At 53.3% G+C, this 20127-nt stretch overlaps 2 protein-coding genes across 4 annotated transcripts in view; both read right to left on the bottom strand.

Moving 5' to 3' along the window:
- Nucleotides 1-40: 40 nt before the first annotated feature.
- On the bottom strand, nt 41-7650 carry klc2 (kinesin light chain 2). 2 transcript variants are annotated; one of them, XM_078105579.1, is made up of 14 exons: nt 7406-7650; nt 5609-5854; nt 5194-5518; nt 4884-5100; nt 4611-4800; nt 4356-4529; nt 4132-4231; nt 3726-3775; nt 3436-3503; nt 2879-2987; nt 2522-2668; nt 2289-2413; nt 1950-2007; nt 41-1795 (listed from the first exon to the last, which is right to left on the bottom strand). In XM_078105579.1, exons 2-14 carry the CDS (start codon nt 5834-5836, stop codon nt 1712-1714), a joined length of 1875 nt encoding a protein of 624 aa, XP_077961705.1. In that variant the 5' UTR covers nt 5837-5854; nt 7406-7650; the 3' UTR covers nt 41-1711. The 2 variants fall into 2 exon arrangements, with proteins under 2 accessions (XP_077961705.1, XP_040035567.2); XM_040179633.2 differs by having other exon boundaries at nt 6867-7648.
- Nucleotides 7651-8235: 585 nt separating this feature from the next.
- Nucleotides 8236-20127, bottom strand: part of pacs1b (phosphofurin acidic cluster sorting protein 1b) — a 22099-nt gene continuing 10207 nt past the window's right edge. The window contains exons 4-23 of one of the 2 annotated variants that reach the window (XM_078105544.1): nt 19266-19391; nt 17676-17820; nt 17489-17580; nt 17005-17082; nt 14841-14900; nt 14586-14746; nt 14290-14383; nt 13615-13820; nt 13348-13483; nt 13144-13248; nt 12896-13002; nt 12276-12430; nt 12053-12163; nt 11865-11967; nt 11738-11780; nt 11613-11655; nt 11380-11521; nt 11067-11305; nt 10867-10986; nt 8236-10763 (exon numbers count right to left, since the gene is read on the bottom strand). In XM_078105544.1, coding sequence (XP_077961670.1) covers nt 10645-10763; nt 10867-10986; nt 11067-11305; nt 11380-11521; nt 11613-11655; nt 11738-11780; nt 11865-11967; nt 12053-12163; nt 12276-12430; nt 12896-13002; nt 13144-13248; nt 13348-13483; nt 13615-13820; nt 14290-14383; nt 14586-14746; nt 14841-14900; nt 17005-17082; nt 17489-17580; nt 17676-17820; nt 19266-19391 — 2385 coding nt within the window. In that variant the 3' untranslated portion in view covers nt 8236-10644. The remainder of the gene's footprint in view (nt 10764-10866; nt 10987-11066; nt 11306-11379; nt 11522-11612; nt 11656-11737; nt 11781-11864; nt 11968-12052; nt 12164-12275; nt 12431-12895; nt 13003-13143; nt 13249-13347; nt 13484-13614; nt 13821-14289; nt 14384-14585; nt 14747-14840; nt 14901-17004; nt 17083-17488; nt 17581-17675; nt 17821-19265; nt 19392-20127) is intronic. The other variant, XM_078105545.1, reaches the window with a different exon arrangement.

Raw genomic sequence — 20127 nt, 5'->3', positions numbered from 1 at the left:
AGTCAATAAAGAAAATAAATAAATGTACAAGAGACAGGCGGTAGTTTGAAAAGTGGAGTTTGTATTTATTGAACATTTTTGATAAAATACAGGTCGACGGCTTCACGATCAGATCCATCAGGGTCTCCAGCACTACAGGAGGTCCCCCCCCCCCACACACACACATGTGTGGAAACTGACCTCCTCAAATATTTGGGCATTGGAGAACCAAAAAAAACAATCACATTTGTTTGAAACTTTGGTTTTTGTTTCAGTGTCTCAGCTGTTGAAATGAGCAACATTACTGCATGAATGTGTAGTTATCGGGTTATGAGCACAGCGCAGGATGCTTAGCGTCGGTGAGGAGAGGAACCCGCTGGGACCTTTAAATAGTTTAAATCTACAGCGCGATCACTCAGCTACGCGGCGTCGACGTCTTCACAAAAAGGAGCATTCCGTACATTATTTGCTGCGGACGACACTTAAAGCACTTCTCATCCTGCTTTAGCAGCTCAGGCTCCTTTACAAACACGGCCTCACAGGCCGGGAAGGGATGAGGCGACTCTGCATAATGAGACGGGTACATTCGGTTCTCTTGGGGAAGGGAGAAGAGAAACAGAAAAAAGGTCCCCGGACCCCCGAAAATCCAACAAACATTCAAATGATCAGTTTCCAGCACTTTCCACATGAGAGCTCAGATCTAAAAAAACAGGAGAAGCACAACATTCGATTGCTTCGTACAAACACGTCACACATTCAGAGGCGGCAAACGAAGGAAAACGGATTCCCGCTGACGGCGGTGAACAGGAGGCCGCGGCTGCGTTGATGCATCAAACATCCGGATTCAAACAGACAGTATTTTCCTTCATCACGTCCACGAGAGGAAAAGGGACCTCGCAGGAATGATTGTTGTGTTGGATTTGACTTATTATTTGTCAATTTAAATTGAAATCGATGGGCCTTTTAAATAGATTTTCCACCAACAGAGAAGCGGATGACTTGGACAGTCCCGTGACCAGTAGGAGGCGCAGTGGAGACAAACATTTAATCCTCAGAGTGACATTCTAACAGATTACACGGAACCATTTTTCCAAATGACAGATTTAAAAGAGTGAGGTACCAAATGTATCAGCAGTGTTGCCTCTCCTCTCGTCTTTCTCTCCCTCTCATCAACCTCTTTGACCCGTCAGTGTAAACAGAAAAGAAGAAAAAGTGCACTATATACAAAGAATGAACATTTGAATAATTTAAAACTGTATTTACATTAAAAAAAAGGCAAAACGTGAGGTTTGAATGGTTGGTTGCGAACGCCTCCTTGCTCGCGTCGTCTTGTGCGCCTTTTGAGCGGGTCGCATCGTCTCGGCCGTCGGGGAAATGCAGTCGGGCTCAGCGGGCGCTTCGTGCTACTGGTGAGATATACGGCGTACGTTTGGCCGGCGATGGGAGGACGCTGCTCGGGTGCAGAGCTTCTAGTAAGCGGCATGCTGATTCGTGGGTATAAACGCTCTCTAGTGGCGGATGGCGGCGGTTTGTACAGCGACTCGGTGTCTCACAGGACGACGTTTAGTGTGGGAATGACTCGGGGTTTTTTTTTTTTTGTTGTGTTCTCTAAAAGAAAATATGCTGCAAGTGTTTGATCTCGCTTGGAGCTACGAGTGTATCGGACCAGGGTGGGGTAGGCGGGGTGGGGGGGGGCGCTTTGCGTCTCCTGAGGCCCGCCTCCCGTCTGGGACTAGCCAATCAGGGAGCTGCGTCTGGATAGGTCCACGTTGCTGGCGCTCAGTCCCCTGCAGTCCGACAGGCCCGAGTTCGCTTCCTGGAAAGCGATCAAGTTGGGTTAAAACTACTGTTGCACAGTATGTGGATTATGAAATGATATTCTAATTTAGTTATTGAATACAATGTAACATAATAATATGGAAGAACATCTATTCCTCGTGCAGGACTATGACATATGAGAAGAACAACACCTGTGTGGTCTCCTCGGTGCTCTTGTTGAGGAAGTTGAGGGAGCTCGCTCTCTTCATTCTGAGCAAAACAAAACAATGATTATAAATTAAAAGCATATCAGAAATATTAAAGACAAAACACAAAGCTCCTCGAATGCGAGGGATCGTTTGGTTAGAGATTGAGTGTAAATGATGTGTAATAAATGTGTCATCAAGGTCAACTTGTTTACTGGCAACAATGTTAAAAGGATGTTTCTAAGGAAGCTTGAGTTTTTTTCTTTTGACCATATTGTATCAAAGTAAAGGAAGAATCCCTGTTTGTTGGTCGGCCGGTCGCAGCCCTGAGGCCCCTCGTCTCACCCCGGGTTGCGGGGTTCTTGTGGGCCGCTCCCCTGCAGCTTCTTCACCAGCATCTCGCTGCTCCTCCTCAAAGCGTCGCGAATCTTCCCAAAGGAGCCGCTGCGGCGCAGAGACCCGTTGCCGTCCTGAGGGGACCGGAGACAAAACGAAAGCAGCACCACGTCGGCGCTTAGCGGAGACATTAGGGACGAACGCGTCCCGTTTGGGGCTTTGGGATGACGGCGTCACCTCACCCCGTTCCACTCGGCGGAGTCGTCGCCCTCGCCGTCCCCCCGCTGGCCCGCTTGTCCGTTATTTCCCTCCCTGCTGTGCCGTCGGTCTCCCCCTCTGCCGTCCTTCAGCAGCTCCACCACCTTACTCTGGTTGATGGCGTCGATCCCCTGAGCGACGAGAAGAGACGAGTGATTAAAAAGAGAGAATCGAAAGGAACGTCACAGCTTTTTCACACAGCGTATCTACGACATTTACGCCGATCATCGCCTCTGGGCTACTTCCTCACAGCTGGAAGCCATGCTGAGCGGATCGGGCTCCCGTTGAAGGAGCCCAGACCTCCACCCCGCCGGCAGTGACTCCGCCCCTTTGTGCTGCACCTGTTTACGGGACTTGCTGCCGCACTCCTCCAGGGTTTCTGCTGCCTCCAGCTTCCCCTGACGACGGTACAACGCGCCCAGGCTTTTGAGGGTGGTGTTCACGGTGGGGCTGCAAAAAGAGAAAACACGCTTGTATTTACCTTCTAACAGGATGTTACAGCGACTTCAGTGTTCCAGACAAACCACAGTCATGATTAAACCAAAATGACTGAACGAATCCTTTTGGTGCGTCTTGAATGAGGTTAAAACTAACTCTGCTGTTGCTTCAAGGACCCGATAACCTGAAACCTGCGTCATGACTTTAACCGCCACGGTGTTTCTTTTTCAAAAGGAACAAACTGGGAGAAAACGTCCTTCTGTGACTCAAACGGCACTGATGACAAACATCGATTTCTATTTTTCATCCCTACAGTATTTACAATTCATTTCCCCAAGCTGGTTTGACTCTATTGCCTGTGTGCAGATACTCCGAACCCTGTTTATAGCACCGTTGTATTCATTAATTATATGTGCCGCTCGATTAAAAACGATATATCTGCTTCATATGTGCGACCCACCTGTCCACTTTGCAGGCCTTGTACCAGCTTCCGTACTCCACGTAGGGCCCAGAGTCCCTGCGCTTACCCTGATGGGACACAGCGGGGGGGGGGGGGGGGACACGGGGGGGGGATGAAAGGAGGCAGAGAGCACGAGGAGCCAATCAGCAAACATTAGCATATTAAACAGCCTATTGAAAATGTCCTCGAGGTCATTTGCACAGCAGGCGGTTCTCCATCAGCCTCGTTTCGCTGTTCAGTCCCATTTCCATAATAAGCGGCCATGAAAAAGGTCCGGCTGAACAACCGACCTTGCTCTCCTCTCGCTCCTCTGCGTGCATCCAGATCGGCTTGTTGTCATCTGCAGCGGGACACAAGAATCAGAGAAAGGCTGTTTGACCCACGAGAGCGATATTAGGAGGCCGCGCTGCTTCTCTGCCCTTAAGTAAAGAAAACCGTAGGGTTTGATGGGCTTAGCAGCAGCAGCAGGGACACATCCGCACGCTGCAATGACAAACGAATCCTCTGAAAGGGGTGTGGCCAAATCAAATAAATAATCACAAACCCCCAAAACGCAGCAGGGGAATTAAAAAGGGACAAGATGTATTAATTTCTCCCAAAAGGAAAACAATCATTCTTCATGACAAATGAAAAAGGAAACATAACAAATATTGTGACAGAACAGAATCTCCTTGATTAGTTCTTGACTGAACTCACTGTTGACGGATCCAAACTCCTTCTCGTGTGCTCTGGTCAGGATCTCCTTGTACAGACACTCTGCGTCTTTGAACTTGCCCTGCTTCAGGTAGCACGAGGCCTGAGGAGAACCAACACGGCCGGACTTTAATCGCCACGTCAAAATGACGCCACATGGAAACATGCAATCACGAGGCGGCTGACAGAAGAGCAGGAAACGGGGGGAGACCACACAGTGTCCCCACCAGGTTGTTTTTGGTCTTGGCCACGTTGGGGTCATCGGCTCCCAGCTTGGACTCGTAGATCTCCAGCGCCCGCCTGTAGTAGTACTCCACCTCGTCGTACTTGCCCTGGTTCTGACACAGCAGGGCCAAGTTGTTCAGCTGCTTGGCCACATCTGGGTGATACTTCCCCAACACCTGGAGACAGATTCGCCGACGATGAGCAAAGGGCTTCTCCTCCGTCTGTGTGGGTGGACGCTCGGTGGCGGGGGTCCTCACCTTCTCTCGGATCTCCAGCGCCCTCTTGCAGAGAGGCTCCGCCTCTTTGTACTTGCCCCTCTTGCCGTACAGGACGGCCAGGTTGTTGAGGGTTGCGGCCACGGCCGGGTGGTCCCTCCCCAGCGTCTTCTCCCGGATGGCCAGCGCGTCATTCAGGAGGTGAGCAGCTTCTTTGTACTTGTTCTGATCCCTGGAGGACAAAACGGAGCCACAGCAGTCGATTACCAAACCTGTGGATTTGAAGCCCCTCCTCCTCCTCCTCCCCCCCCCCACCTGTAGACCAGGGCCAGGATGTTGAGCATGGTGGCGACGTCGGGGTGGTCGTGTCCGGACGTCTTCTCCAGGTCCTCGAGGGCCTGTTTGCACAGCGGCACCGCCACCTCGTACCTGCCCTGCGAGGCGTACTGGATCACCAGGTTGTGGAGCGTCCTCAGGCGAGCCGGGATCTCGTAGCCCCCCTGCTGGGCGGCCGCCTCTCCGCTGGGCTGAGCTGGGAGAGCGGGGAGGATGGTAACATGCGGCGCGCTTATTCTTTCTTCCAACAGACAAGAACCAGATCGGTGTGCTTGTTACGATCTCATACCTGGTCCCTGGTCATCGTCGTTGGGGAACAGGTCATCCAGGCTGTCCTTCGAAGTGTCTCCGCCGCCGCCGCCGGAGCTCTGGCTCTTCTCCTCCGAGGGCGAGACGTCGTCGTCGAACTTCTTGATCTGGTTCATGAACTCCAGGTGCTTCTTCTCCTCCTCCAGCTGGGCGACGCTCTGCTCGCTGCGCTGCAGCTTGTGCTGCGTCCCGGCCAGCTCGTCCCGCAGCCACTGGTTCTCCTGGCACAGGCGGCGCACCTGGGCGCGCAGCTTCTGCTTCTCCGACTCCACGGCGCTCAGGTGGCTCGACAGGGCGATGATCACCTGGGGGAAGGGGTTCAAATTGTCACAATACTGTAGTTTTCCTTAAAATCCTTTTTGCGCACCCAAAGGAAACAAAAGGAGAGCTCCCACCTGCGCCTCTCCCAGGCCCAGCTCGATGGCCTCCATGCTCTTGCGAAGCAGTCCGGACTTCTCCTGGGCGGCGGGGGGCTGCGTGCAGTCCAGCAGCGAGTTGAGGAGCTGGGCGTGCTCGCCGCGCAGCGTCTCCAGGCCCTGCACCACGGCCTTGGTGTTGAGGACGATCTCATCCTGACTCAGTCGCTCCAGGGGTTCTTCACGTGGGTACACCATGGCGGACATTGCCTGGTTTCATGCACACTGCAGGAAGAGGGGAGGGATGGAACTTTTTAAAAACGAATATGGTCGTTTGGAGTGATGAACACGGGGGCTCGCGGATGAAGATACAACATCTATTCCCAGGACCCCTTTCAAGCTGCATCTCGGCGCTTGGTTCCCAATAAGTAGCAACATACATCTCACAGCTGTACACAGAGCCAGGCAGATCCGGCTCAGTATGACGTCACTTCCTGAGCACGCAGCGTAAACACTGGTCAGCTGGAGATGACACCAGGACAAGGAACCAATTGTGCAACATCGTGACTTTCTCTCGTTTCCTGCTACGATGGTGGAGGCACCTGTTCTCCCCCCCCTCCCCCTCCCTTCCTCCCCTCTTTCACTCAGCCATCCTCCCCCCTCCTCCCGTCCCGTCCGCCTCACACACACACACACACACACACTGCAATGCACCATTATCCAAACGTCCTCTTAAAATGCAGCTATCGCCGAAAAGGGAAACCTGAGAAAAGGTACAAAATAAAAGCATCCCGAAATGAAGATCGCCGCTCATCCCGTCATATTTAACCGTGTTTGAGCCGCGGAGGAATAATGGAGCCGGTGGATGGTGGAGGCCTGAGTCCCCGGGAGGCGCGGCGGCGTGTCGATCAAGGTGACCGACACCGGAGGGCCCTGCTCGCAGACGGCAAAAGCCGTAACAGATGATGCACGCAATAATCGCCATTGATTGAAACCGCGTTGAAACGTGCGGATGTGTTTGTAAACACCGCAGGCCCGCGCACCGGGACGTTACACAACACACGCCGGTGCGCGTTACCGTCCATCCGCACACTCCACGTCCACAGATACGATTAGGATAGTGATCTTTTTTTAGAAATAGAAATCGTTGCGAGTGTTGACAGCAGAGGACACCTTTAAGGATCCGGCCGAGGATGCAAGGTTTCATTCGACATCTTCCAATCATTTTTTTAAAACGGTGTAACGTTATGTGCGTGTTTTCGGGCTTATTTAAATATTACATATCTAATATATTTACCTTCATCGATGATAAGTGCGATGCTTTCCGTCCACTCGAACAAAGCGGCCGGACAATGTTGTGATGCTCCAGACAGACCAGCGTTAAGCCGACTAGTTAGCCGTCATGCAAAACAAACCGCTTCCGGGTGTGTTTTTCAAAATAAAACGACTCTTTCGCTCAAGAGTAGTGGGGAGATGTGGAGCGTCAAATACATTAAAGCAGCTTATCAAAGTACACGGAGTGACACTATCAAACGGAAACACGCGGGAATAACGCCATTTAGCACCGAGTGCTAACGCCAGTTGGTAGCTAAGTAGCGGTACGCTAACGCTAAAGTTGGCGCGAGCGTTACTTTGAAGGGAGCTACTAACGGTAGTTGCTGTGAACTACCGTCGGGTTACCGGTCTTATTCGTTTCAGGCTCCTCGCGTGTGCCCGGAATAGAAACCACACCACTCGGTTTAGTTTAATACGATTACGAAGCGTTAACGCTAGCTAATAGCGGACTTGGCGTGCTCTAACGGTAATTAACGTTAATTATCTTCTGCTCCTCCTTACCCAGGCTGTCACTCCCGAGGCCGGCAGAGTGCAGCTTAAATGTGCCGGTTATGACTGGTCATCCCCTCGGAACTTTGTATTAATCAATAAAACAGGGATGCTGTCGTGGATGTGGTGCAAGTGTTACAACCGGGAGACGAAAAATGGCTGTTCTCCCAGAATCCGACAACCGAAGATGAAACGAAACATTGAGATGAGTCAGCTTGGCCATTTTCCAAGCGGGGCGGGAAATGATGTTGCGCATGCGTGTTGTGCCGCTCACTGCTAGCATCTGCTCGATTAGCCTCTGCTCGATTAGCATGCGCTGCGGTTGTAGTTGTAAAGGTGATTTTAAAACAGGAAATAGCTGGTTGATGTGGCATTGAAAATACTGTTATCACTCTTTGTCGACAAGTACATCATTTAACTTTAATAAACTTCGTTTGCCTAACAGGATGTGGGTTGAGGTGCAGCCTCTTGCTGTGCTTACACTCTTTGTAATGTGTAGTCAGCAGAGGCCCCATACAAAGAGGGTATCAGGTTATGGAAATGCCCCCTGTGTACCACTGACCTGCTAAACAAGCTCCGTGTGCCCTTAAATATGTACATCCTTTATATCAGCGCTCGTACTGGTTAATGTGCAATTAAAACACGTTTAATTCATCTGATCATTAAGGTTTTGACATGGCTATTTGGTGCAATTATGATAAAATGTATTTTTGTTCACTCCATTAAAAATTAGCTAGGATCTTGTAGTCTGATTATAGGCTTGTATTTTTCTCTTTTGTCCAATAGCTTTTTCTAAAAAAAACTCATTAAAATAGTCTTTCAAACAAAGAGACAGCTACAAATCAGGAATATTTTTTTTATTTAAAAAAAACCCCAAATGAAACAATTAACACTTGTCATCCCACATCTGTTTGATAACAAACATAATCATGAAAAAGCAGGACTACAAAACAGGTCAAATTAAGAAAAGAACCAAAACTTGAATACAATATAACATGTACTATCTGATATATACAAGCATTATATAGTTATAGTTATAGGCGAAAGGCAAACAAGCTGAAGAAACAATGGCATGTGCAAAACACTCCACAAAGCCCACAAGCTGAAGGCGCTCTTCACCGAGCGGAGATCTACCGCCGTCACGGGCGAATCCCGTTACCGCGACGACAGGCGTACACCTCTAAGTGAATTGGGACGATATCATTACGGATGACTTCAGAAGCTTTTGGATGCCCGTTGAGGAAGACTCATCATCATCATCATCATCAAGAGGTAAATCCGAGGAAGGTGGAGAGACCAGACGCTGCTGCTCGGTGACGGAGGAACCGGAGGTACGGGTGAGGAGACACGGGGACGGGTTTCGTCACACGCGGGACAACCAGCGCTTTGGACGGACACTTGAGGAACGCGTGTTAAGAGAGACGGGACGCGATGGAGGCGACGTTCCTCCAAACATTGAAATGAGGACTTCAGGACGACGGGGCACTTTGTTATCAACCAACAGATCAACCCGGTTATGAGCACGACTTCTTTACAGTGACGTTTTGGCAGTGATTTTGTTTTTAGTGCCTCTTTTTTTTTTGGTGCGGAATAGTTTTAAGTTCAGATGACCTGGGAGTCGGCTGACCTTTGACCTCTGCGGGAGGCCTCAGTAAACGGGGACTTGACACCATTTAGGAAAAGGTTCACATCATAGCAATAATTAGACTAACGTTACTACAAGGCAAAGAGCTTTTTTTTAAACTGTCATTAGAACCTCCTCGGTCACGCTGTACAAAAAAACATCTAAATCCATTTACACATTTGACAGATTCTATTATTTTCCGAATTTAAAAACACGGTAACTTTCATAATAAAAGCTTACTGTAAAAACGATTTCTGAGTTGTCACCAATGACTTCAGTAAAAAGGTTGAAACACATCACGATGAAGCTGTTACAACGATTAAAGTCAATAAAGTTTAGGTTTGTCTCCTCTACAGAGCATCATCTCACATCCACACTGCGGATTCCCCCTCGTCACCTGTTGGACTACAACATTTCATTTAACAAGACAAACTAAATATTCAAATTTTGTCATACAATTTGAGAACTTCCTGACCTGGTGGTTTCTGACCACCTGATTAATTCACGTCCAATTCTCTCATTTCAGCTCCGTTTAAGTTTAGTTTTCCTGCCGTTTCCCTGTTTGGCGCCGAGCAGGTGGAATAAAACCGGTATGTTACACCAACGCCGTGGAGTTGTGGGTTAAAAGACGATCATCACACATGGTCTTTATGTTTGACATATGGAATGGCTCGTGCATTGAAGCGGCGTGATCTAATGCGTTCTTTGAGTACTTATGGAGATGAATGAAGTCATTAGTGGCAAATTAGAACGTTGCACTTGAGCTTTTATTCCCAGAAATGTCTCCTCGCTTAAAGTCTGCTTTCAGGCCCAGCAACACAACATCCAGCGGGGCCTTAAAACCGCCCACGTAAACAAAATTCCATACATTCAAATATGTGAAAGCACTCGCGATGGATCGCCGCGGCGTCCGTTGCGAGCGGAACAAGCGGGGGGGGGGGGGAAGTAACACTGACATCCGGACACAAGAAAAGGTACAAAACCAACAAACGACAGCAGTTCAAATCGCGACGTTGGCATCAACACTGTTCAAAAATGAAAAAAAACACATTTCCCTAATACTTTACTGGACGACGCGGCGATGGAGGCGGAGCTTCAGTTCGGCCGCCTCGAGGCAAACGCCCGACTTTCCTCGCGAGAAAAAAAAAAGAGGAAGTTATTAAGGAAGTCTGAAGAGAAACAGAACGGACTTCAGGGAGAAAACACATGTGATGTGTAAGCGTGTGTTTTTCGGGTCTCGAGGGGTCGGAGGTCGTTGAAATCGGCGCGCTGTTGCATGCTGTTGCATTCCATAGAACGGAAACGTAAATGGCAGTTAAGATAATAAACTTGTGCTGTGGGCCCCTTTGTAAACACACACACACACACACACACACACTACATTCACGTGTGCATGCACACTCGCCACACACATAAACACACACAGAAAGGGGCATTAAAGTGACTAGTAACAACGCCGCACCCCCAACAACACCACCACCACCACTCTCCTCTTCCTCTTCCTCCTCCTCCTCCTCCGAGGAGAAACCAGTCGGCTGCAGCCTGAACAGAGGAGAGTCGAGGTCGAAGGAGGTGCCCCCCCCCCCCCCCTCGTCCTCCCCCTGCGCCCCCCCACCACCACCACCACCTAGGAGGGCGGCTTGCTGTAGCCGAAGAGTCCGACGGGCAGGTACTTGACGTGAGTGGGCCACTGGGCGGCCAGCTGGAAGAACTTGACCTCGTTCCACTCGACGCCGTCGATGGACACTGGGAGAAGAAAGCGCAGCTCAGTGACCGGGCGAGGGAAAAGAGCGGCAGGTCGCCGGCCGTTCCCGGAGGACGGCGCAGCGATCGGACCGGCGCCGGCTACCTTTCAGGATGGTCTGTTGCTGCTTGGCGGAGCAGATGAGCCGGCTGATGCCCTCGATGACCTGGCTCTTCGAGTCCACGTCCTTCTCCTTGGGCTTCTTCCCCAGGAAGATGGTGGGAACTGAAAGAGCGGCGCGCAGGGAAATCGTTAAAAGCGCCTTCGGGGGCGTAGAGCGCGCGCTGGATGGAGGTGGACCTCACCCTTCTTGTTCTTCTCCTTGGTGACCACGGTCATGGCCATGGTGCTGACCTGGGCCTGCGGCTCGCTGCCGCCCTCCCCCGGCAGCCGGCTGACCTGCAGCGAGCGGAAGGCGCTCTTCAGCGTGTTCTTGCAGCCCGTGTCGCGCCGATCGCCCTCCCGCCGCTTCTCGGCCAGAGAGGCCAGCCAGTAGTCGACCTGCAGGCCGATGGCGTCCACGCCGTGGGACATGCTGGGGCTCCTGGGTGGGGGAGGGGGGCGGAATGATGAGGCTGAAGCAGAATGAAGTGAAAGAAGGCGGGAGGCCGGTCTCACCCTTGCGCCGTCTGGACGCTGCCCATGGAGGGGGAGGAGGGAGGCGTGGCGGCCTCCTTAATCGTCCCCGCGGGGGAGCCGTGGGAGGGCGGGGACGTGGAGGGCACGGCCAAGCTCACCGCCACGCCCTCTTCGCCGTCTCCTTTAAGAAAGCAAAACAAGATGAACGTCATCGCGTCGGCGGCGGGGGGGGGGGGGGGCGGGTGTCGCCGAAGCCGATCGCGAACACTCACCCGTCGGAGAAGGACCCGACTCCACGAGGCCGACCTTCACCACCTGGGAAACAACAACCAACAGTCAGTAACCCGCCGTCATAGAGCTCCACTGGCGGGCGGCGGCGGCGGGCGGGACGTCCTACCCCGATGAAAGGAATGAACTTCTGGTAGGAGTCTTCGTCTCGCCTGGAACGAGAACGGAGAGATTAAACACACACACTCAGGGATGTGTGTGTGTGTGTGTGTGAGAGAGTGTGTGTGTGCACTCACGTCCGGTGCTTGCAGGTCAGCATCGCCTCGGCGATGGGCAGCTGGTGCGTCACCGTGGCGCCGCTGATGTACTGGGAGATTCTCGCAGCGACATCCAACTGATCTGGAGGTGAAGGGAGGGGCTTAGTGAATTAGCTGAGGTGCCTCTGTCTGTGCCTCGGGGGAGGGGTGGGGGGAGGAGGGGGTACCTGTCTGCGGCGGCTCGGCGCGGCTAAACACGTCTCTCCACGCCCCGTCCAGGAAGGAGGAGCTGTAGCGGTTGTCGAGGGCGCCGAGGTGCTTGGCGACCGGGTGGGAGCCTGGGGAAAGGGGGCGGAGTCGAGGGGAACAAGTACAAACAATCAAATAAGAAGAAAAAAAAACAAAAAGGCGTTCCCGAATCGCCACGGCAACCCCAGCGGACGCCCTCACCCAGCGGCACCACCAGGAAGCGCATGTGGTTGAGCCAGTCGGACGTCTTGTTGGCGAGCTGAGTGACAAAGAACTGCAGGATGGCTCCGAGGTAACTCTGACCCCCCACCGCCGCCACCTTCACCGCCCGGGGCATCGACGAGTTACAGTTACAGCTGCAGACACGGAGGAGGGGGGGGGAGGAGTTAATAGAGCCGAGTCACATCCATCAAACACATACGAGCCCCTCAGGGGAACAGATCATCTCGTATGAGACGTCTGACAGCTCTGAAACATTTGTACTTATAAAACATCTCTAAGGAAAGTGTCCATCACGTCCGACGACTTGTTTTGTCCAAGCGGCTGTCAAAAACACTTTAACATCAACTAGTTGTCACAGTCGTGACCCTGCGAGGGCGAAGGGACGGAAGGAGAGAAGAGAACAGGGTGAGGAGGATGTGAGGGGAACGATGAGGGAGGTATGAAGGTATCGCTTTAGTGAGGAGGAGGAGGAACAGAGGAAAGGGTCAAACAGAAAAGGCGCCAGAGAAGAAAAAAGACCAATGAGTCACCCTGCAAACCGAAGGAGGGTGTGTGTGTGTGTGTGTGTGTGTGTGTGCGCTCCAATCACCAAAACTCACAATTTCTGGATGCGGGTCAGCACGGCCGACAGCACCGCCTGGATCTCAGCCGAGGAGCACGTGCAGACCACCGGGTGCCGCTGCACCTGCAGCTGCTCCGCCACGTACTGCGGTGCGCGGGGGGAGGAGGAGGAGGAGGGAGGGGTGGGGGGGGGGGGCGGGGCAAAGGGCGCACGGTGAAGAGGACACGCACACACCAGATCACGAGGAGGGCAATGCTACACACACACACGGACACACACACTCACCTGTCCCTGCCAGTCGCTGACGTTGACCAGGATCAGGCTCTCTGGCAGCGCAGAGTCCGACAACAGGATCTGGTTCAGCTGGTCGTACACCACCTTCCTCAGGACCTACACACGCACACACGCACACATACGCACGCTCAGTACGTGAACCCCCCCCCCCCCACAGTGAACCACGGCGATCTGCGCGCGAGCTCGCGGCGTTACCGGCGCGCTGTGCCCCAGCTCCGGAGACCTCTCCGAGTCGGAGCTGTTGGTGCGCTCGCTCAGGGGCTTGGAGAGCTGCCGCTCCTTGGCGGGGGTGCTGATGCGCTTCTGTCTGGGGGTGTGGCCTCCATCCAACCTGAGCGGAAGAAACGGGCGATCAAATAACGCTAAGAGAGAGAGCGGCACACCAATCCGCACCGACGGTAAAGCCTCGGCAACGTGCACGAAAACAGCTGTTCCCGTTCAGGCGGGACGTTCCCCCGTTACCTCGGCGACGGCATGGCCTGGCCTTCGCTTTTGCTGCTCTTCATGGGCGTACGGGGTTTCTCCGCCACGGACACCGTGATGCAGGGGCCCACCTCCGCAAACAGCTCCTGATCCGTCAGCTCCAGCGTGTCCGTCTCGGACAGCGCCTCCTCCAGGTTGCGGCTGCGGGACAGTTTCATCTTCTCCAGCGGAGGCTGCTCCCCCTGCTGGCGGGACGAGGGAGCGACGGTCAGTCCGACGAGGCGATAAAAAAAAGATTCGCGGGGGAGCGCGTCTCCTTCCGCGACAGGAAGCGTCTAAACACAATCACAACACTAAGAGGCTGTGCAGCTGTTTGAGTGTGGGGGGGGGGGGGTGTTGTGTTACATTAAACACATTCAGCAGATGGCAGCTGCCAAAGGAGACGTTTGGGGAAGTGCGCGTTCGCCCCGTCGCCTCCCCTGCTGGGCCACTTTTCATCGCCTCGTCGGAGCGGCGCGTCGCTGCGTGAGCACTTTGTCAAAGGAATCACTTAATGGCGGCGGCTCGCCGGGCGCTTGTCATGACAACATCCGAGTGTAAACGGAGCTGCCGCCGAAAACGTGGAAGAAAAAAATGAAATAAAAAAAATGGACAAAAGCAGAAACGACTCGATTAAAGCGAAGAAGACGGGTTTAGTACAAACGGGTCACTCACCGGGCTGAAAGGGTCCCGACCCAAACTGCCTTTGCTGTTCAGGCTGCCGATCTCCGTCTGCGAGCTGGACTGAGACATTCCCTCGAAGAAGGGCCTGCAAACACACGGAGGACGTTTGCCGATCAGATCAAATAACCTTAGAAAGGCACCGGCGACCGGCAGCTCGTACTTAGTCCCATTTCCCGTTTCGCCGCGCCGCCTTGTCCCCCCCGCGCGGATATTTTCAGCGCTCTCTCGGATTTTTGAGGCGGAATCGAGGCCGAGTTCTAAAAATACCCAGAGAGAGAGACGTCTACCTGAGCTTGGGTTTGGGCGTGCTGAGGATGCTGTCGTTCTCCTCCATCTCCGGCCCGCTGTCGCTGGGGTTGTACATCTCCAGGCTGTCGTACAGCTCGTCCAGGTCCTCCTCCACCTCCTGGATCTGCTCCCTGGACACGTGCTCCAGGCCGAAGCCCACCTGGACCAGAAGCCCGGAGGGGAGAACATGAGGCCAAAAGACCGAAGCGGAAGACGAGCAGCCGCGCAAACGCTAAAGCGGCGAAAGCGCGTACCTCGTCGGTGACCTTGAACCTTTTCAGCAGGGCCACAAACTTCTGCTTGATGTTGGGTTGCTGTGGAGAGAGAAGGAGGAGGACGTGAGGAGGAGGCGTCATCAGCAGTGACGGGGCTTGTTGCTCTCGAGGTCGAGGGGGACCGGAACCGATTGTGAGCGCCGACCTTTGCGGCCACCTCGCCGCTTATTTACACAGCGCGCGGCGGCGAGCGACATCGCGTTTACCGTCTCTGTCGGGTTTAAAATCCGCTTTGAGCAAAGCGTGAGACACTGGGGCTGTAAACAGTGTGTGTCTGCACACTGCAGAGTGTGTGTGTGTGTGTGTGTGTTGTGCACAGCCGGTGGTGTCAGGGAGCAGCAGCAACAATCTCACAGACCTCCATTAATAACCTGCTGACACACACACACACACACACACACACACACACACACACACACACACACACACACACACACACACACACACACACACACACACACACACACACACACACACACACACACACACACACACACACACAGCTTATCTTATTGCGGGTTGGAGAATTGGGCTGAATTACATGCGCCCAGAATGAGATGAAGAAAATTGATTTTTAGAAAAACGAATGAAAGATGTAAGGGAGGAAAGACGAGGGGGGAGGAGGAGGAGGAGGAGGAGGAGGAGGGCACATGAGGACGAGGGTTACCAGGCCGCCCACATCAAATCCATTTCTGAAAGGGACATTTCATGAAGGGGGGGTTCACAAATTGCTTTGCAGGCAAAAATAAGGAGGAGGGGGGGGGGGGATGAGGAGAACGAGGGGGGATGAGAAGAACGAGGAGGAGGAGGGGGGATGAGGAGAACGAGGAGGAGGAGGGGGGGATGAGGAGAACGAGGAGGAGGAGGGGGGGATGAGGAGAACGAGGAGGAGGAGGGGGGATGAGGAGAACGAGGATGAGGAGGGGGATGAGGAGAACGAGGAGAACGACATCCCGACATCCCAACCCGCACTCTCCGCTCTGCATCTGCTAAACTACTCGTCCCTCCCTCACTGAGAGCAAAACACTCGACTAGATCTCGACTCTTCGCTGTCCTTGCACCGAAATGGTGGAACGAGCTCTCTGAAGACATCAGGACCGCAGAGAGCCTTCACATCTTCCGCCGCAAACTAAAGACACACCTCTTCAGACTCTACCTCGACCAAAGACTAACAAATTGTAGCACTTAAATTGTACTTGTGACGTCACTCATCTATAGCAAATTGTAAATTGGCTTATTTGAGGAAATTGCACTTTCTTGTTTCTTGTTCTCCTGAGTTTGTACCCTATGGTTGAATGCACTTACTGTACGTCGCTTTGGATAAAAGCGTCAGCCAAATGACATGTAATGTAATGTAACGAGGAGGAGGATGAGGAGAACGAGGGGGGGATGAGGAGAACGAGGAGAACGAGGAGGAGGGGGTGAGGAGAACGAGGGGGGGATGAGGAGAACGAGGAGGAGGGGGTGAGGAGAACGAGGGGGGGATGAGGAGAACGAGGAGGAGGGGATGAGGAGAACGAGGAGGAGGGGGTGAGGAGAACGAGGAGGAGGGGGTGAGGAGAACGAGGGGGGGATGAGGAGAACGAGGAGAACGAGGAGGAGGGGGTGAGGAGAACGAGGGGGGGATGAGGAGAACGAGGAGGAGGGGATGAGGAGAACGAGGAGGAGGGGGTGAGGAGAACGAGGGGGGGATGAGGAGAACGAGGAGAACGAGGAGGAGGGGGTGAGGAGAACGAGGGGGGGATGAGGAGAACGAGGAGAACGAGGAGGAGGGGGTGAGGAGAACGAGGGGGGGATGAGGAGAACGAGGAGGAGGGGATGAGGAGAACGAGGAGGAGGGGGTGAGGAGAACGAGGGGGGGATGAGGAGAACGAGGAGAACGAGGAGGAGGGGGTGAGGAGAACGAGGAGGAGGGGATGAGGAGAGGAGGGGATGAGGAGAACGAGGAGAACGAGGAGGAGGGGATGAGGAGAACGAGGAGAACGAGGAGGAGGGGATGAGGAGAACGAGGAGGAGGGGATGAGGAGAACGAGGGGGGGATGAGGAGAACGAGGAGAACGAGGAGGAGGGGATGAGGAGAACGAGGGGGGGGATGAGGAGAACGAGGAGGAGGGGGTGAGGAGAACGAGGGGATTCTTCTTACTCTGGTGATCGCTGCGTTGGAAGGGAGCTTGCGCCTCGGTTTCTTCTTCCTCACCTCATCTTCTTCGTCAAAAAGATACTGAGAGAGAGAGAGAGAGAGAGAGAGAGAGAGAGAGAGAGAGAGAGAGAGAGAGAGAGAGAGAGAGAGAGAGAGAGAGAGAGAGAGAGAGAGAGAGAGAGAGAGAGAGAGAGAGAGAGAGAGAGAGAGAGAGAGAGAGAGAGAGAGAGAGAGAGAGAGAGGGGAAGAAGGAAAAGCCACAGAAAGAGGTTTTAACAGGATGAGGCTGTCAACAACAACAACCCCCCACAAAAAAGGCTTTAGGCCACAAAGAATTGATCCTGAGAGACGAATGCAGCATATTCATCATATTCGCAGCTTAAAATCGTCCCAAACCAAAGCTCTGATGAAACTAGGTGGGGATCGCTTATGATGGCGCGGTGACACACACACACACGCACACACACACACACACACACACACACACCTGCCCGTGGACGGGGTCGTCGCTGCCTTCCTGCTCCGACGAGTAGCTCTCCTCCTCCTCCTCAGAGTAGTTGTCGATGTCCGGGGAGCGATCTGGAGGGACGGGGGACATTTGAGCAGAGAGGCGGAGCGAGGGAGACGGGAGGGCGGAGGGGGGAGGGGAGGCGAAGGGAAGGGGGGGCGCTCACCCGACATCTTGGCTTTGGGGCCCTCGTGGTCGATGGGCTGGCTGGACAGCGAGTAGACCCGGATCTCGGCGACGGGCACCGAGGCGTCCTTCAGCTGGCTGTGGAGCCCGAGGACCTGGGCCCCCTCGCTGGGGTGCTGCATCACCTGGGAGGGTGGGGGTGAGAAAGGGAGTCATTTCTGCTGTCCAGGATACCCAAACACATGAGAGATGAGAGACACTGTGACTTTGTAGACGGGTTGGACGCCGAGAGGGAAGAGACGAGGCCCGACGGGGAGCAGATGTCGAGAGGAGTTAGATAATGGAACGAGGGAGGGGGGGGGGGGGGGGGCGCTGAGGAAGACGAACAAAAAACGCAGTCGGGGACAAAAGCAGACGCTGTCAGCGAGGACGCCGCAGACAAAAAACGTTTTCAATGCCAAGACCTTTCTGGGGGTAAAGCTGCGGGTGCATCGCTGTTTTCCCTTAAATGTCTCTTGATTAAAGCATCATAAAAGCACACGCACGACAAACTTATGAAGAGGATACAGACGGTTATTCTAATTTGGGCTCACTGACATTTACCGCGTGTAAAATCTCCTCATGGTGCTCATTAAACTAAGAACCAGCGGCTCCATTCAAGTCCTACATTTCTGCACCATATTGAATTGACTCACCTTTAAAAGGCCCAAACGCTGCTGCTCCACCGAGTTAGCTTCACGCGGCTAATGTAGCTAACATTAGATACTGTTCAGCCTTAAGGAGCAGATTTTAAGAATAAAAATGTATCCAAGAGTGACGCAAAGAACTGAGATCCTGCTTTAGATAAATGACTGGGGGTGTATTTGAAATAAAATTGTCCTGTGATTACATCTTGTGGGGATCTTTAAGTTTAAAGAGCTGCGGTTCTTCCTCACAGTGACTCAGTGGAAACAACATGTCACATCAAGAGTCTTCAGAGGGACGACGCTGCTGTGTGACGGGAGCGAATGAGCAGAAAGCCCCGTGTGAGTGTGTGTGTGTCCCCTATAGCACACACACACACACACACACACACACACACACACACACACACACACACACACATCCACCCCCTCCACGGGCAGAGCTCAGACTTTTACTCCGCCAGCGAAGGAGACGACTTTGAATCTTTCATGCGTACTAGTATGCATTCGTGCCCTTTGACCTCCATGAAGCACAGGCGGTCCGCCGGAGGAGCTTCATGGATAAAAAAATAAATAAAAAATGGCCGCTGTGTTACTGGCGGAGGCGCACAGCGAGCGGCACGTTGTTTGGGACCCACCAAAAGACCTTTTTTTTGCTCAACCAGCTGGTTCTCCTCCACCCAGCCTGCGGCGTTGCGAAAGAGGCCCGAACGATGCTACTGGGGATCCACGGCAACCGCCGGGCCGAAGGTCGCAGTCTGACTTTTCGTCCCGGGGAGGCCGAGGCCGCGCGCTCAGCGTAACGAGCCGCTGACCGCTAGTTTGTCGGGTCAGCGGCTCCGACCTGCCGGGGATCCGCTGACTCGACAACCCGCGGCTCCCACGTCCTCGGCGGCGCTTTCGTCAAGAATAACACTATGGACGCCGCGGCGATGGCGTTCTCGTACCTCGGCCATGTTGATGAGGCCCAGGGCCAAGGTCTTGTAGCCCAGGATGGTCCGGTTCTTGTAGCGCTTCCGCCGCTGCAGCATGATCTGCAGCTTGTTGGCGTCCCTCTTCAGGAAGTGCGGGTACTGCGGGGACAAAACGCACAATCAAACACACACACACAGTGGACAGGGAGGGGGGGGGATGCCGTGATTATCAGGCCGATCGCCGCTTATCCCCGACGTGTCAGACGACTCATTAGCGCCGCCAACGGAACAAAACGTCCTCCTGCGACAACATCCGAAGCCCCTCGCCGCCGCGTCGCCTTAATTGGGCTCCCGCTCGGCGGGAAGTGAAATGCATAATGTATAATGTCTGTCTGGCTGGTTGCAGAGAGGGAAACTGCCTGACCTTTCAGCGCGCATTTAGAAACACGGAGAGTGGAGGATTTAGAGCAGAAGAAAACCCTGCTGGGATTCACGTTAGACCAACGAAGACTGGGAAACTGTGAGCGCTCATCATCGTTGACAGGATGAATACACATTTATCTGCTTGATATACATGTATATATACATATATATATATATATATATATATCTCGATTTCTATAGATATATGTATAAATATACAGAAAGCTTCAGAAAGCAAAGATGTTCCCATCAGCCTCAGCTGTTTAGCGCCGAGTAGCTATGCTAACACATTGTCCTCTCCGTCAGTGGTCCCCAACGTTTGGTACCACAGAAAGAATATATATATTTCTTTTTTTTGAAAATTTACCGGCTTTTCTACTGTGTGCGCAACGACTACTAACCCCCCCCCGTTATTCTGCCGGACCTTCTCTACTCGAGGTGAAAAAGGTTGAGGACCACTGCTCTACGTGGT

The sequence above is a fragment of the Gasterosteus aculeatus genome, chromosome 7, assembly GCF_964276395.1.
Source record: "Gasterosteus aculeatus chromosome 7, fGasAcu3.hap1.1, whole genome shotgun sequence".
In the NCBI taxonomy this organism is placed as follows: domain Eukaryota; kingdom Metazoa; phylum Chordata; class Actinopteri; order Perciformes; family Gasterosteidae; genus Gasterosteus; species Gasterosteus aculeatus.
The sequence above is the reverse complement of the archived record's forward strand: the minus strand, read 5'-3'. Positions and strand labels throughout refer to the sequence as shown.

Excerpts from the sequence above, each read along its gene's own strand:
- klc2 (XM_078105579.1), bottom strand. The coding sequence starts at position 5,836 with ATGTCCGCCATGGTGTACCCACGTGAAGAACCCCTGGAGCGACTGAGT. Across the intron at positions 4,801-4,883 it reads ATCCTGGCCCTGGTCTACAG|GGATCAGAACAAGTACAAAG; the intron begins GTGGGGGGGGGG and ends TTTGTCCTCCAG. Across the intron at positions 4,530-4,610 it reads CGCTGGAGATCCGAGAGAAG|GTGTTGGGGAAGTATCACCC; the intron begins GTGAGGACCCCC and ends ATCTGTCTCCAG.